This window comes from Drosophila sulfurigaster, chromosome 2L (assembly GCF_023558435.1).
Source record: "Drosophila sulfurigaster albostrigata strain 15112-1811.04 chromosome 2L, ASM2355843v2, whole genome shotgun sequence".
In the NCBI taxonomy this organism is placed as follows: Eukaryota; Metazoa; Arthropoda; class Insecta; order Diptera; family Drosophilidae; genus Drosophila; species Drosophila sulfurigaster.
The window spans coordinates 26,647,642-26,661,478 of record NC_084881.1 but is presented as its reverse complement, the minus strand read 5'-3'; the positions used below and the strand labels follow the sequence as shown (position 1 = coordinate 26,661,478).

Here is a 13,837-nt window from a genome sequence, read left to right as displayed (position 1 = left end):
CTGATTTCTTATCAGATGACTTATAACAAAGAATTTAAATTGGGTCAATTGCTAGGCTTTTGTGCATCGATTTTCTTGTTAATTCACATTTGAGACTAACATTTGTAAGACTTACTATAAAAGTATAAGTAAAATATTATGATTCGTACAAATTTGTTGCAACAAACATTTAACTCAAGTTGCGCCAATTAAACATTCCTTCTTCTAATCATCATATATTTTGATATAAATACACTTAAACACTTTTCCTTATAAGAAAGTTCAACTGAGTGCCAATAATTAGTTTTTATATATAGCCTCAATTTATTATGTATATATGTTAATACATATGTCGCGTTTAAATATACTGTGTTTGCATAGTTTCAAACAATATAAGTATATAGCCACATGTGTTTAAAGTGGCGTTATCAGAATAAAGAAACAAGAAATATATTTTCGAGTGAATCCGACTGATTAAAAATACTAAAATATACTACAATGTATATTTGGTATAACAGCTGCTCTCAAATAAATTATGTTATATCCATTTCGATTCGTACTAAATCTTTGATTAATAATAATCAAAAAATAATAATCCAACAAAATTTAGTGTTCACATCATTTTCAGCAGTAAAAACATTTGGCAAATTGCATTATGGAATATTATTTAATTCTAATTATATATTTGTTTCTGAGGCTATCGTAAAAAACAAACAATCTCTGCTACAGATTTTTGCTTCAATGTCTTATCAGCACATATTTATATTCAATAAGAAGCAAAGTGATTTATTTATTTCGAATAAGACGACAAGAGTTAAACTGATAGTTTATTAAAAATACATAATTGTTCATGTCATTTTAGTTCTATGCTCACAAATAAACAACTGCTTGTCTTGACATATACCATCATTCATTAGGTGATTTCCATTAGAGAACCATAATTCACCGCAATGCTCTAAAATTCCGTTAGGTTTACCGTTGTTTGGTTCACCATAATGCCAATACACATATGTCGGCTTTTTGCCTGTTGCAACTGAAATAAATTCTCCCTCGTTAGCTAAATCGTTAATGTCAATCCAATAATTTTTTCCAGCTTGCAGTTTCCCTTTGATTGCATTAAATTCATCCAGATTTTTAAAACTAACTAAATGTCCACCTAGGACAAAACATTTGTTGACTGCCCCAAACCAATTGACTTCTTCAGATTCTTCAATATAATAATACTTTGATCCAATCTGCTGATAAGGTGGTCCAGGTATTTGATTCTTAACTTCCACCGCTTTATGAAGATGTTCCAATTGTTGTTCGACTTGTTTACCCTGCAATTTGATTTGTTGCATAATTTGTTCACTTGCAATATGCAAGTCTCTCAATTTCTGTTGGAGCGTATTATCCTGTGAATCGAATTTGTTCTCCGACAAGCATTTCTCTTCAGGTTTAAAATCAATCAATTGTCGCTCTAACGCCTTCGTATGTTCTAATACAGTCTTCAAAACTTTATGGCAATATGTTCCACAGGTTGACTCAAGTTGCCTCGATTCAACGCAGCTCTATGAATGGAAACCGAATTAGCTTAGAATCATCGAAAGTACGATTTATTAGGTGTACTTACTTCCTCACTGCCATACACAACGAGGACTGAGAGAAGGAGTCCAAATATTATTATATTCATTTTGATTTACACAATATTAAACAGTGATGTGTTTCAAACTAAATCTCTGTTGCCCAAATCAGAGTTTATATAGCCGAACTATATTACATAACTGAAAGCATATGACGAACTTTGAGAATTGGAATGTATTTGATCTTGAGGTCATTCAAATTGGAACAAGGACAGAGATAAGTTGTTGACTTTGACTTTCATTAATCTAAGCATATAATATTATATATTGAATTCTGAGTACGTTATCAGAGTAGCGTCTGGCAGAATTTCTAATAATAGAGTACTGAATTCAGTTTTGAAATTTTTCCTAAAAGAATCTCTTTATTACAATTTCATAAGAAGCGAAAATAAAATAAAATACATTTTAGTAAACAAAATTCGTCCGAAAAAAGACTGTTGCTAGAATCGAACAAGCAATTCTCAAATGACCTAATCACTTATACAGATGTGTAGTGGAATTATAATATATTTAATAATATTAATTTCTAAATTCGCAAATAAACAATTGTTTTTTGGTACATGTATTATCATTCATTTTGAATTCAATATAGGAGTGCAATTCACCGCAATGTTCATTACCACCGAGATTGTTTGGTTCACGTGGTTCATCCCACATAAAATAGTTTGCTCTGAGACCTGTAGAAATGGAAGTAAATTCACCTTCTCTAGCTAAATCGTTAATGCCAATCCAATAATCTTTATCAGTCTGCAATTTATGTTTGATTGCATTGAATTCATCCTGATATTCGAATAATACTAATTTCAAATGTATTTGCTTCTGAGGCTATCGTAAAAAACAAACAATCTTTTCTACAAATTTTGACTTCGCTGTCTTATCAGCACATATTTATATTTTTCGGTCAATAAGAAGCAAAGTGATTTATTTATTTCGAATAAGACGACAATAGTTAAACTGATATTTTATTAAAAATTCATAATTGTTCATGTCAATTTTGTTCTATGCTCGCAAATAAACAACTGCTTGTCTTGACATATACCATCATTCATTAGGTGATTTCTTTATGGCAATATGTTCCACAGTTTGACTCAAGTTGCCTCGATTCAACGCAGCTCTATGAATGGAAACCGAAACTTAGGATCATCTAAAGGGAGATTTATTAGGAGTACTTACTTCCTCACTGCCATAAACAACGATGACTGAGAGAAGGAGTCCAAATATTATTATATTCATGTTGATTCACACAATGATGTGATGTGATGTTTTTTTGAACTGAAGCTCTTCAGAACAAAAACAGAACTTATATACCCAAAATATACTATATGTAGTTCGTATATGAAACTGATTGGAATGCACGTAATGGACAATATGTGTTATGCAATTGAACTTAAGGTTATCAAAATTGAGACAAAGATAGAGATAAGTCGTTGTCTATCACTTTCATTAATCTAAACATATAGTGAATGTGTTCGATAGACTCTGCTCCTTGATTTATACGAATAGAATTAAATGAATGTTATAAAATAATTGAGTACTAAGTGCAATGTTTAAATTTGTTGTTGAAATAATTAATTTATTACTATTTAGTGTTTTTATAAACTGCACAAAGGCATTGCCATAAGAAGCAAAAAGAAAAGAAAATATATTTTAGTAAACAAAATTTATATGAAAAACTGTTGCTATAATCGAGAAGACAATTCTCAGATAACCTTTTCAATTATACAGATGTGTATTTATTTGGCTGCCTGGAATAATAATATATTAATTTATGTTCATTACCAAATTCGCAAAAAAAAAACAAAAAATAGCGCAGTGCATTATCAGCGTCATTATTACAATATTGTTTGGTTCACCAGACTTTCACATGCTCTCAAATAAATTATACCCTATATTATCCATTTCGATTCGTACTAAATCTTTGATTAATAATAATATTCAGCAGTAAAAACTAATTATGTATTTGTTTCTGAGGCTTCGCTGTTTTATCAGCACAAATTTATGTTTCTCGGTCAATAGTCAATAAGAAGCAAAATCGATTTATTATTATTATTATATTATTTCGAATAAGACGACAATAGTTAAACTGATAGTTTATTAAAAATTCATAAGTGTTGATGTCAATTTAGTTCTCTGTACGTTCACAAATAAACAACTTCTTCATTTCACACATAGCATCATTCATTAGGTGATTTTCATTATGGAACCATAATTCACCGCAATGCTCGTTAAAAGACTCACCGTTATTTGGCTCATAAATATGCCAATTCAAAAACTTCGGGTTTTGACCAGTTGCTACGGAAGTAAATTGACCCTCTTTAGCTAAATCGTTAATGTCAATCCAATAATTTTTCCAAGCTTGCAGTTTCCCCTTGATTGCATTAAATTCATGCTGATTCTTAAAACTAACTAAATGTCCACCTAGGATAAGACATTTGTTGACTGCCCCAAACCAATTGACTTCTTCAGATTCTTCAATATAATAATACTTTGATCCAATCTGCTGATAAGGTGGTCCAGGTATTTGATTCTTAACTTCCACCGCTTTATGAAGATGTTCCAATTGTTGCTCGACTTGTTTACCCTGCAATTTGATTTGGTGCATAGTTTGTTCACTTGCAGTTTGCAAGTCTCTCAATTTCTGTTGGATCGTATTATCCTGTGAATCGAATTTGTTCTCCGACAAGCATTTCTCTTCAGGTTTTAAATCAGTCAATTGTCTCTCTAACGCCTTCGTATGTTCTAATACAGGCTTCAGAGCTTTATGGCAATATGTTCCACAAGTTGACTCAAGTTGCCTCGATTCCTGGCAGCTCTATTGAATGGAAACCGAATCATTTGAGAATCATCAAAAGCACGATTTATAAAGATTACTTACTTCCCCACTGCCATAGACAACAAGGACTGAGAGAAGGAGTCCAAATATTATTATATGCATTTTGATTTACACAATATTAAACAGTGATGTGTTTCAAACTAAATTTCTGTTGCCCAAATCAGAGTTTATATAGCCAAACTATATTACATAACTGAAAGCATATGACGAATTTTGAGAATTGGGTTGTATTTGATCTTGAGGTCATTCAAATTGGAACAAGGACAGAGATAAGTTGTTGACTTTGACTTTCATTAATCTAAGCATATAATGTATTGAATTCTGAGTACGTTATCAGAGTAGCGTCTGGCAGAATTTCTAATAACAGAGTACTGAATTCAGTTTTGAAATTTTTCCTAAAAGAATCACTTTATTACAATTTCATAAGAAGCGAAAATAAAATAAAATACATTTTAGTAAACAAAATTCGTCCGAAAAAAGACTGTTGCTAGAATCGAACAAGCAATTCTCAAATGACCTAATCACTTATACAGATGTGTAGTGGAATTATAATATATTTAATAATATTAATTTCTAAATTCGCAAATAAACAATTGTTTTTTGGTACATGTATTATCATTCATTTTGAATTCAATATAGGAGTGCAATTCACCGCAATGTTCATTACCACCGAGATTGTTTGGTTCACGTGGTTCATCCCACATAAAATAGTTTGCTCTGAGACCTGTAGAAATGGAAGTAAATTCACCTTCTCTAGCTAAATCGTTAATGCCAATCCAATAATCTTTATCAGTCTGCAATTTATGTTTGATTGCATTGAATTCATCCTGATATTCGAATAATACTAATTTCAAATGTATTTGCTTCTGAGGCTATCGTAAAAAACAAACAATCTTTTCTACAAATTTTGACTTCGCTGTCTTATCAGCACATATTTATATTTTTCGGTCAATAAGAAGCAAAGTGATTTATTTATTTCGAATAAGACGACAATAGTTAAACTGATATTTTATTAAAAATTCATAATTGTTCATGTCAATTTTGTTCTATGCTCGCAAATAAACAACTGCTTGTCTTGACATATACCATCATTCATTAGGTGATTTCTTTATGGTAATATGTTCCACAGTTTGACTCAAGTTGCCTCGATTCAACGCAGCTCTATGAATGGAAACCGAAACTTAGGATCATCTAAAGGGAGATTTATTAGGAGTACTTACTTCCTCACTGCCATAAACAACGATGACTGAGAGAAGGAGTCCAAATATTATTATATTCATGTTGATTCACACAATGATGTGATGTGATGTTTTTTTGAACTGAAGCTCTTCAGAACAAAAACAGAACTTATATACCCAAAATATACTATATGTAGTTCGTATATGAAACTGATTGGAATGCACGTAATGGACAATATGTGTTATGCAATTGAACTTAAGGTTATCAAAATTGAGACAAAGATAGAGATAAGTCGTTGTGTATCACTTTCATTAATCTAAACATATAGTGAATGTGTTCGATAGACTCTGCTTCTAGATTTATACGAATAGAATTTCATGGATGTTATAAAATAATTGAGAACTAAGTGCAATGTTTAAATTTGTTGTTGAAATAATTAATTTATTACTATTTAGTGTTTTTATAAACTGCACAAAGGCATTGTCATAAGAAGCAAAAAGAAAAGAAAATATATTTTAGTAAACAAAATTTGTATGAAAAACTGTTGCTATAATCGAGAAGGCAATTTTTAAATAACCTATGTATTTATTTATGTTCATTTCCAAATTCACAAATAAACAATTGCTTTTTTACTACATGTATCATCATTCATTTGGTGCCCAACAGCGCAATACAATTCGCCGCAATGTTCATTATTACCAATATTGTTTGGTTCACCAGACTTCCATATAAAAAAGTTTGCTTTGCGACCTGTAGAAATCGAAGTAAATTCTCCCTCTTTAGATATATCGTTAATGTCAATCCAATAATCTTTATCAGTCCGCAATTTCTTTTTTGATTGCATTAAACTCATCTAGATTTTCGATACTAATCAAATGTCCACCCAAGGTTAGACATTTGTTGACTGCCCCCATCCAATTGATCTCTTCAGATTCTTCAATATAATAATATTTCGAACCAATTTTCTGAAAAGACGGCCCAACTTTTTGTTTACGTTCTTCTATTAGTTTCTGTAGATTTTGCAGTTTTTGATCGACCTTTTCATCTTGCAATTTGAAGTGTTTAAGTAAATCTGCTTCAGCAGCTGCTCTCAAATTGTCTAATTTCTGTTCGATCCAAGTGTCTACAAGTTTCTTTAAATTGTCTGGCTCATTCAAGTGCTGCGTTTGACTTTGTAGATACTTTGTATGATCTAACACAGGTTTGATGGCTTTAAAGCAATAATTTCCGCAGGTTGATTCCAGTTCTTTTGATTCTTGGCAGTTCTATAAGTAGAAAGCGAATCTTGTGGCAATCTTGAATATAAGTTAATAGTTGAACTCACTATTTCAACGCTATTTCCTGCAACCGCCGAGATAAGGGACACGAATAGTATTATTGTATTCATTTCGATTCGCAGAAAAGTAAACAGTAAATATGTTTGCCTAGAAGCCGAGCTTAAATACTAAAAATATACTAGATTTCATGAATTTGCGTCATATAATTTATATTCTTTTTTAGAGGTTATCACTTGACCCTCTTAATATTAAAGACGCTTTCTTTATAATCATATAAAGTGTCATGAATGGAAATTATGAGGGGAATTACACACATTTTAAAAATAATAAATATGATCAGCATTAAATGAGTGATTTATTTTTATTGGGGTTATCAATGTCACATGCGCGTGAATCACATTTCAATCTCTTCATGACAGCAATCAATGAAAATTTCTTAAATTATACAAACGATGAACCTAATTGAGTTAAGACAACGATTTGACATTTTAAACTTGGTATATTTTAAGACTGAATCACACAAGCATCGGTGGTTCAGTGGTAGAATGCTCGCCTGCCACGCGGGCGGCCCGGGTTCGATTCCCGGCCGATGCAGAATAACTTTTTTTAATTATTTATCACTAAAAGTAGCAATTTTATTTATATTTACCAGCAAACGCATAAATTAAAGAACTTTAAATCTGTTTTGAATCTTAAATAATATTTATAAACGAACAGAAATTCGCTGGCATGCGAGATTAGACTCTGCCTACTATAAATTTAAAAAATATAAGCAAATATATATGCGAAATTAGTTTATATATGAAAAGTAACTTAAAGTTTTTATATTTCACCAGAGAATTTATAGAAGCATCGGTGGTTCAGTGGTAGAATGCTCGCCTGCCACGCGGGCGGCCCGGGTTCGATTCCCGGCCGATGCAGAATTACTTTTTTTAAATTATTTAATCACTTATGTTGATCTTTTTTGTTTTGTTTATTTTTATAATTAATCTATGATTTGGTATTTCTTATTAAAGTCTTAAATATTATTAAATTTCAAGTTTTCTTCTAAGCGTGTTCAGCGACTTTTCTATACGTAAATTTTATATATTAATCTTAAATTTAACTCCCTAGTTTTTATATATGGTTACAAAATTTATGGAAGCATCGGTGGTTCAGTGGTAGAATGCTCGCCTGCCACGCGGGCGGCCCGGGTTCGATTCCCGGCCGATGCAAAAATTACTTTTTTAATTTTTTATGACTAAAAGTAGCAATTTTAACAGCAAAACGAATATGTATATTAAAGAATTTTAAATCTTAAATAATATTGACAAAAGAACAGAAATTTACTGGTGTGCAAGATTGAGCGGTGCCTACTATAAATTGAAAAAAAGAGAGATAAGCAAATATCCGAAATAATTTAAATATAATATATGAAATGAAACTTAAAGTTTCCATATTTCGACAACCGATTTATAGAAGCATCGGTGGTTCAGTGGTAGAATGCTCGCCTGCCACGCGGGCGGCCCGGGTTCGATTCCCGGCCGATGCAACATTAACTTTTTTCTATTTTGTGTACCATACAAATTTTTTGTATCACTTACCTTCAAATTACTTAAAATTGTATATGGGTATATATACTTTTAGGCGCATTTCAAATGATTTATGCCAATGGCGAATTGTGTGTGCGTAAATGCAGTTGATACTCCTTAAAACTGTTGCTCTTGAAGATGCTGGTTGAATGCGGATCCTCAGCCATGCAGGAGGCACACTCGTAGATGAATTTGCCGGGATGCTTGCCCGTCTTGATGATGTGATTCCGCAGGTTATCCAACGTGCTGCATTGGTAGTCACAGTACGGACATTTGTGCGATTTGGTGCCCGTGTGACGAAGCATGTGTCGCTTCAGTTGACCCTTGAGACGCGCCTTGAAATCACACTGATCGCAGCCAAAGCGTTCGCTCTCATGCGAATTGAGGTGCCTGAAGAAAACAAAAAAACTGTTAAGTATTCGCACTGCTAGTCGAAGCCATATTTAAAATCTTAAACTTGATTAGGCGGTAAATTCCAGTGGCGGCGGCTGTCGCAGAGCAACGCAGCCAGCAACAACTAATTGCTAATTTCGCATTCGAATCGCACGCCCGAAATCAAAATACGAATAAGTTGGCAACTCGCGCCGCTTCAAAAGGACAACAGGCAATCGACAACGTTTGCGGTTCTCAGTTGCGGTGTGAGGGTGTGGATAAGGGACAAGAGACAAGGGAAAGAGAGGCAGGACTGAAAACCGTCTACTCAGATGTAGATCTGTTTTGGTAAACTGCATCAAAGCACTCGCTTTGCTCGGGTATTTCAGACTAAAATATACGCTATTTGCAATGTATTTACACACTGCTCAGCTATTAATATAATGCTTTGATTTATAGACATTTAGTATGCAAAGTAATATCTTTTAAATAGAAATAAAATATTTAAAAATATATATAGGCCCTTGAAAGCAAAAATAAACAAGCGCTAATCTTCATTTGAAAAAAATTTACTTCAGTTCAAGATCTTAAGCTGATCTTTAATGTCTAGAAAAAAGCGAATTTATATTCAAAGCAAAAATAAACAATATTTATATTCTCAATTTGCATGTTCTTAATTTTTAAATCTCTGGTCTTCATTTAACAAAATTTACTTCAATTCAAAATCTTAAGCTGATCTTCAATGTCTAGAAATAGATTATTTCTAATCAAAATGTATTAATGTCAAATTTAGCTGATTAATGCTTAGAAAAAGTTTTGTTTTTATTCGCAACATATATTATATTTTAAGATGAGCTGATCCTCATTGATTTGATTGAGTATAGTTTGAAAAGTCACAAAGCATATGTCTCTGTTTATATGCCTAACTTTCGATAATGCCATACACGACTGTAGGGTGCACACAGTTACGCGGCTTCAATTACGACGACGACCCAATGCCAATGCACGGCCTTTGGAGATGCTTCTGGCAGAGTCTGGCAAAAAAAAAAAAAAGCAAAAAAAATACCCAGAAGCAAATTCGGGGCCTGCGGCTGACGCTCATTTGTTGCTGTTGCTGTGGCTGTTGCTGTGGCTGTTGTGTCCACTCCAGTTATCAGCTACTGTCCAAACCGAGGACTCACAATTAATTGCCAATGTTCTGCGTGGCCGCGTCGAATTGGAATCTGTGTGAAATCTCAAGCAGAGCTTAAGTTGCAGCCTCGATAGAGAGAGAGCGGAAAAACAGACTCTGTGACTCTGAGATGGAAACCGAGACGAAGACGAAGACGGAGAACAAGACTGAAACTGAGAGGTGGAGACAGAGACGTTTGTCGTGCGGTTCATGCGCACTCGGTAGGCTTAATTAGCGGCAAGTAATGGAGCCGCTCATTGCTGTTGCTGTTGCTGTGGCAGTTGCTGTGGCAGTTGCTGTGGCAGTTGCTGTGGCAGTTGCATATTCGTGCCACGCTGCAAGTTGTAGGAGTTGTAGGACTTGCGTCTCCTTTGAGCGGCCGACAACTCGTCGATCGTACCAAATACTGAACGCATTTCAGAGACCCGGCTTTGAATTCCACAACAGGCCGCACTTTTTCTCTTCTTTGTTGTATTTTGATAGCTAATTGAAGATCTTGACTGCGAGTTAAGCATATCACAGTTCGCGCTTCTTGCCACTTCTGTGCGGGATTTATGCATCCCATTTTAATGAGAGTCTCGCAATTATTTGACATTGTTGAGCGTAAACAACAGTCGAGTGTAATAGGAGCTTCAAATACAACTTTTCATTTAAGTTTCATTAAATATTGATTCATTTTTCCATACTTCTTCTCAACTTATTCACTTGCAAGTTTTTAAAGTATTTTTGGGTTTTTAAGAATGAACTAAAAATAAATCTGAGCGCAACAATACTGCTTAAGTAGATCGCATTAACATTAGCTGAAAGATTTTTGTCGCCCTATGAATTGATCGTAATTATTATGGCAATGGGAATAGAGCTCTACATATATATTAGTTGCGGCAATACAATAAATAGTGCAGCATTGAATTGCTTGCCACATGCAACTTTGCAATATTCAAATTCTGTGCAAACAACTGCAAAAAGAAAAGAGTACAAAAGACAACGCCAAATGTTGTCTCCATCAAAGCGATCGCTACGAGGCGACGCTGCACGTTCACAAGTATAGCAAAAAACAAGTAAAAAAGCTACAGTCAAGTGTGCTCGATTGTAAGATACCCGATATATCCAGCAAAACTTCAAAATATACCAAACAATATACCACAAAAATACTAAAATATACTGAAGGTCATATTTGGTATATTGTTGAAGTACTTGTTTATAAATATACCTATTTGGTACAAAGCTGTGCGGTATTAATTTTAAAATATACCAAATAATACACCACAAAAATACTAAAATGTACTGAAGGTCATATTTGGTATACCGTTGAAGTACTAGATGTGAAATATACCTTTATGGTATATTAATTATACCAGATTGTATACCATACAGAAGTATTTTTGAACTAATTTGTTATTAATTTTATGCGATCGTAATCAAATTCTCAGGAATCATAAATACTAAAGTTATTATTGTCTTTACCAAAATTAGCAACTCTAGCTTCAAAATTATACATTTTATTCGATATTTTCGGTTTTGCATGGCGGAAGTGGGCGTGGTAAACATTTGAAATAAACTTGATCTGCGGGCAAACATGACAAGTGCTGTCGAAAATTATAACTCTATCTCTTATAGTCTCTGATATCTAGGTGTTAATACGGACGGACAGACAGACAGATGGACATATCTACATGCAACGCCTCGAATTTTGACGCAGATCAAGAATATATAAACTTTTTTGGATCGGAGATGCCTCCCTCTGCTAGCACAAACTTATAATACCCTTCTACTCTATAGGTAATGAGTATAAGAAAAAGACCACTCGCAACTCCTCTCTGTGTGTGTGTGTTGCAGATTGGACTTGGGGCGGACAGCTGCACAGTGGCAGTGGCAGACAACGGTGGCACTGCCATTGCCAGCAATTGGCCCTGAACGAGCCGAAACGTCGTCGCACAGATCGAACGCTGTCGCTGAAGCTGCTGCTGCTGTGGCTGCTGCATGCGGAGGAGGAGCTGCAGCTTGCAACTTGCAACTGGTAACTGGCAACTTGCAACAGGAGGCAGCTGCAGCAGCATTGAGACGGGCAGCGCATTGGAAATATTACAAGAATTCAATGCGCATATCAAAGGCGATCGATAAGTCACGATTTTGTGGTTCGACTCTCGGGCAACTTGCTTATTTCCCCCTTTTTTCCCCACTTGGCTCCACACTTTGATGTGGCAAGCAGCTTCTTGTTGTTGTTGCTGTTGTTGCTTTCATCAATTTATGCAATTGCCGTTCAAAGTCTGCAATTATGGATGACATTTTTGCTCTTGTTGCTACTTTTTTTTTTATTTGAATTTAGATTCCCATTTCCATTTTGCTTGTTCAACTTTTATACCCTAGAAAAAAGAAATATGGGAAGCTGGTTGTTTGGCTTTGATTTGAGTAATCTGAGAATAAATACTGCGAATAATCAAGTATTTACTTAAGAAAAAGCTAGACAATATTCTCGAGTCGTTTTTGAGATTATTAATTGTGCTTTCGCTACCTTCGATAATAAATAAATATAGTACATTCTACAATATGAAATGTGCTTATTTAATGCCCGTAATTCATTCGGGTGTTTTAGTCATCTGCCAGCTCTCATTTCTTTAAGTCAAACTCAAGTGCGCCGCAATGAAAAACAACTTATTTTCAATTTTAATCACATTGCTTGCCGTCCAAAAGTGCAACGCGGTGAGCCATTAACCTCATCATCATCGTCGTAGTGATAACAAAATTCAATTCTCTTTTTTAGAACTGTGAAGAATCTAGAGAACTTGAGTCAGCTTGCGGCAAATATTGCTTTAAAGTCGTTAAGCCTTTCTTGGACTATATGAAGATACTCCAAAGCAGAGCCGATGAGATCGAAGATAAGCGGCAATCGAATACACTGGAAAATCTTACCGACAGCATTGATGAACTACGCAAAACGGTCAACGAAGAATTCAAATCTATTAATCGAGAGATGAGTTCACGACACGTTGAAACTATTCCCGAGAAGCTTTTACTATTAGAACAAAAGTCACAGGCACCGACGGAACAACTATTTCAGAAAATCGGTGCAAAATATTACTATATTGAAAACTCAAAGACGTTGAATTGGTTCGCTGCTTGGCACGAGTGCCTAAAAATGGATGCGCACTTAGTGAGTCTACAAAGTGAAGCTGAACGCAATGCACTTATTTCGAAATTAACTGAAAGTACGTATTGGATTGATGTCAACGATATTGAGACTGAAGGTGAATATATATCCCTTAAAACTGGAGAGCAGGCGCCATTCCTCAAATGGGATTCAGGCGAACCGAATAATATGCAAGATGAAGATTGCGTTCTACTTATTCATTCCCAAGCTTCATCATATTATCTGATGAACGATGGTCATTGTGTCTCTAAATGTAACTTTATTTGCGAAAGGAAATAAAGACTTTAGAGTATTTGAATATTCACTCATAATAAATCTATTAAACATGCACGAAAGTGTATACTAAATTTGTATTTTAAATAAATCAACTTTGCATCAAAACAAATAATTCTCCAACACTTGTTTTTTAAACTGCTGATAAGGAATATATAAGTCTATATAATGTATATAAAGAAACAATTTGCAAACACTTGTTTTTTAAATTGCTGATAAAGAATATATATAATAAAATATATATATATATATTATTTATATATAAAGATTACAAGTTATTGACACGTCTCAGGTCATTTGATAAGGAATATTTTTAAAACACGATACAGTGAAAACTCTTTTGGCAGAACACTGACAATCGAACAACTTTCGTCAGCTCATGGAAAAGAATGTTTATTTAAAGGAGAAGAAA

The 13,837-nt window shown here is 34.0% G+C and overlaps 3 protein-coding genes and 4 non-coding genes across 7 annotated transcripts in view; 5 read left to right on the top strand and 2 right to left on the bottom strand.

Annotated features, from left to right (window-relative positions):
- Positions 1 to 6,141: 6,141 nt before the first annotated feature.
- On the bottom strand, positions 6,142 to 7,043 carry LOC133849723 (uncharacterized). Its single transcript, XM_062285820.1, has 2 exons — positions 6,938 to 7,043; positions 6,142 to 6,878 (listed from the first exon to the last, which is right to left on the bottom strand). Exons 1-2 carry the CDS (start codon positions 6,998 to 7,000, stop codon positions 6,429 to 6,431), a joined length of 513 nt encoding a protein of 170 aa, XP_062141804.1. The 5' UTR covers positions 7,001 to 7,043; the 3' UTR covers positions 6,142 to 6,428.
- A 370-nt stretch (positions 7,044 to 7,413) lies between these two features.
- On the top strand, positions 7,414 to 7,484 carry Trnag-gcc (transfer RNA glycine (anticodon GCC)). The gene has a single exon. It is a non-coding gene; the product is annotated as a tRNA-Gly (tRNA).
- A 255-nt stretch (positions 7,485 to 7,739) lies between these two features.
- Positions 7,740 to 7,810, top strand: Trnag-gcc (transfer RNA glycine (anticodon GCC)). Its single transcript has one exon. It is a non-coding gene; the product is annotated as a tRNA-Gly (tRNA).
- Positions 7,811 to 8,033: 223 nt separating this feature from the next.
- Positions 8,034 to 8,104, top strand: Trnag-gcc (transfer RNA glycine (anticodon GCC)). The gene has a single exon. It is a non-coding gene; the product is annotated as a tRNA-Gly (tRNA).
- Positions 8,105 to 8,350: 246 nt separating this feature from the next.
- On the top strand, positions 8,351 to 8,421 carry Trnag-gcc (transfer RNA glycine (anticodon GCC)). Its single transcript has one exon. It is a non-coding gene; the product is annotated as a tRNA-Gly (tRNA).
- LOC133850359 (zinc finger protein 709) overlaps positions 8,416 to 13,837 on the bottom strand; it is a 29,100-nt gene continuing 23,678 nt past the window's right edge. The window contains exon 4 of the mRNA XM_062286424.1: positions 8,416 to 8,851. Within this exon, the coding sequence (XP_062142408.1) occupies positions 8,533 to 8,851 (319 nt within the window). The 3' untranslated portion in view covers positions 8,416 to 8,532. The remainder of the gene's footprint in view (positions 8,852 to 13,837) is intronic.
- Positions 12,593 to 13,450, top strand: LOC133842289 (accessory gland protein Acp29AB-like). Its single transcript, XM_062275331.1, has 2 exons — positions 12,593 to 12,704; positions 12,766 to 13,450. Exons 1-2 carry the CDS (start codon positions 12,645 to 12,647, stop codon positions 13,429 to 13,431), a joined length of 726 nt encoding a protein of 241 aa, XP_062131315.1. The 5' UTR covers positions 12,593 to 12,644; the 3' UTR covers positions 13,432 to 13,450.

Coding starts and splice junctions, on each gene's coding strand:
- LOC133849723 (XM_062285820.1), bottom strand. CDS start 7,000: ATGAATACAATAATACTATTCGTGTCCCTTATCTCGGCGGTTGCAGGA. Junction 6,879..6,937: donor CAGGAAATAGCGTTGAAATA/GTGAGTTCAACT, acceptor TTCTACTTATAG/AACTGCCAAGAATCAAAAGA.
- LOC133842289 (XM_062275331.1), top strand. CDS start 12,645: ATGAAAAACAACTTATTTTCAATTTTAATCACATTGCTTGCCGTCCAA. Junction 12,705..12,765: donor CCGTCCAAAAGTGCAACGCG/GTGAGCCATTAA, acceptor TCTCTTTTTTAG/AACTGTGAAGAATCTAGAGA.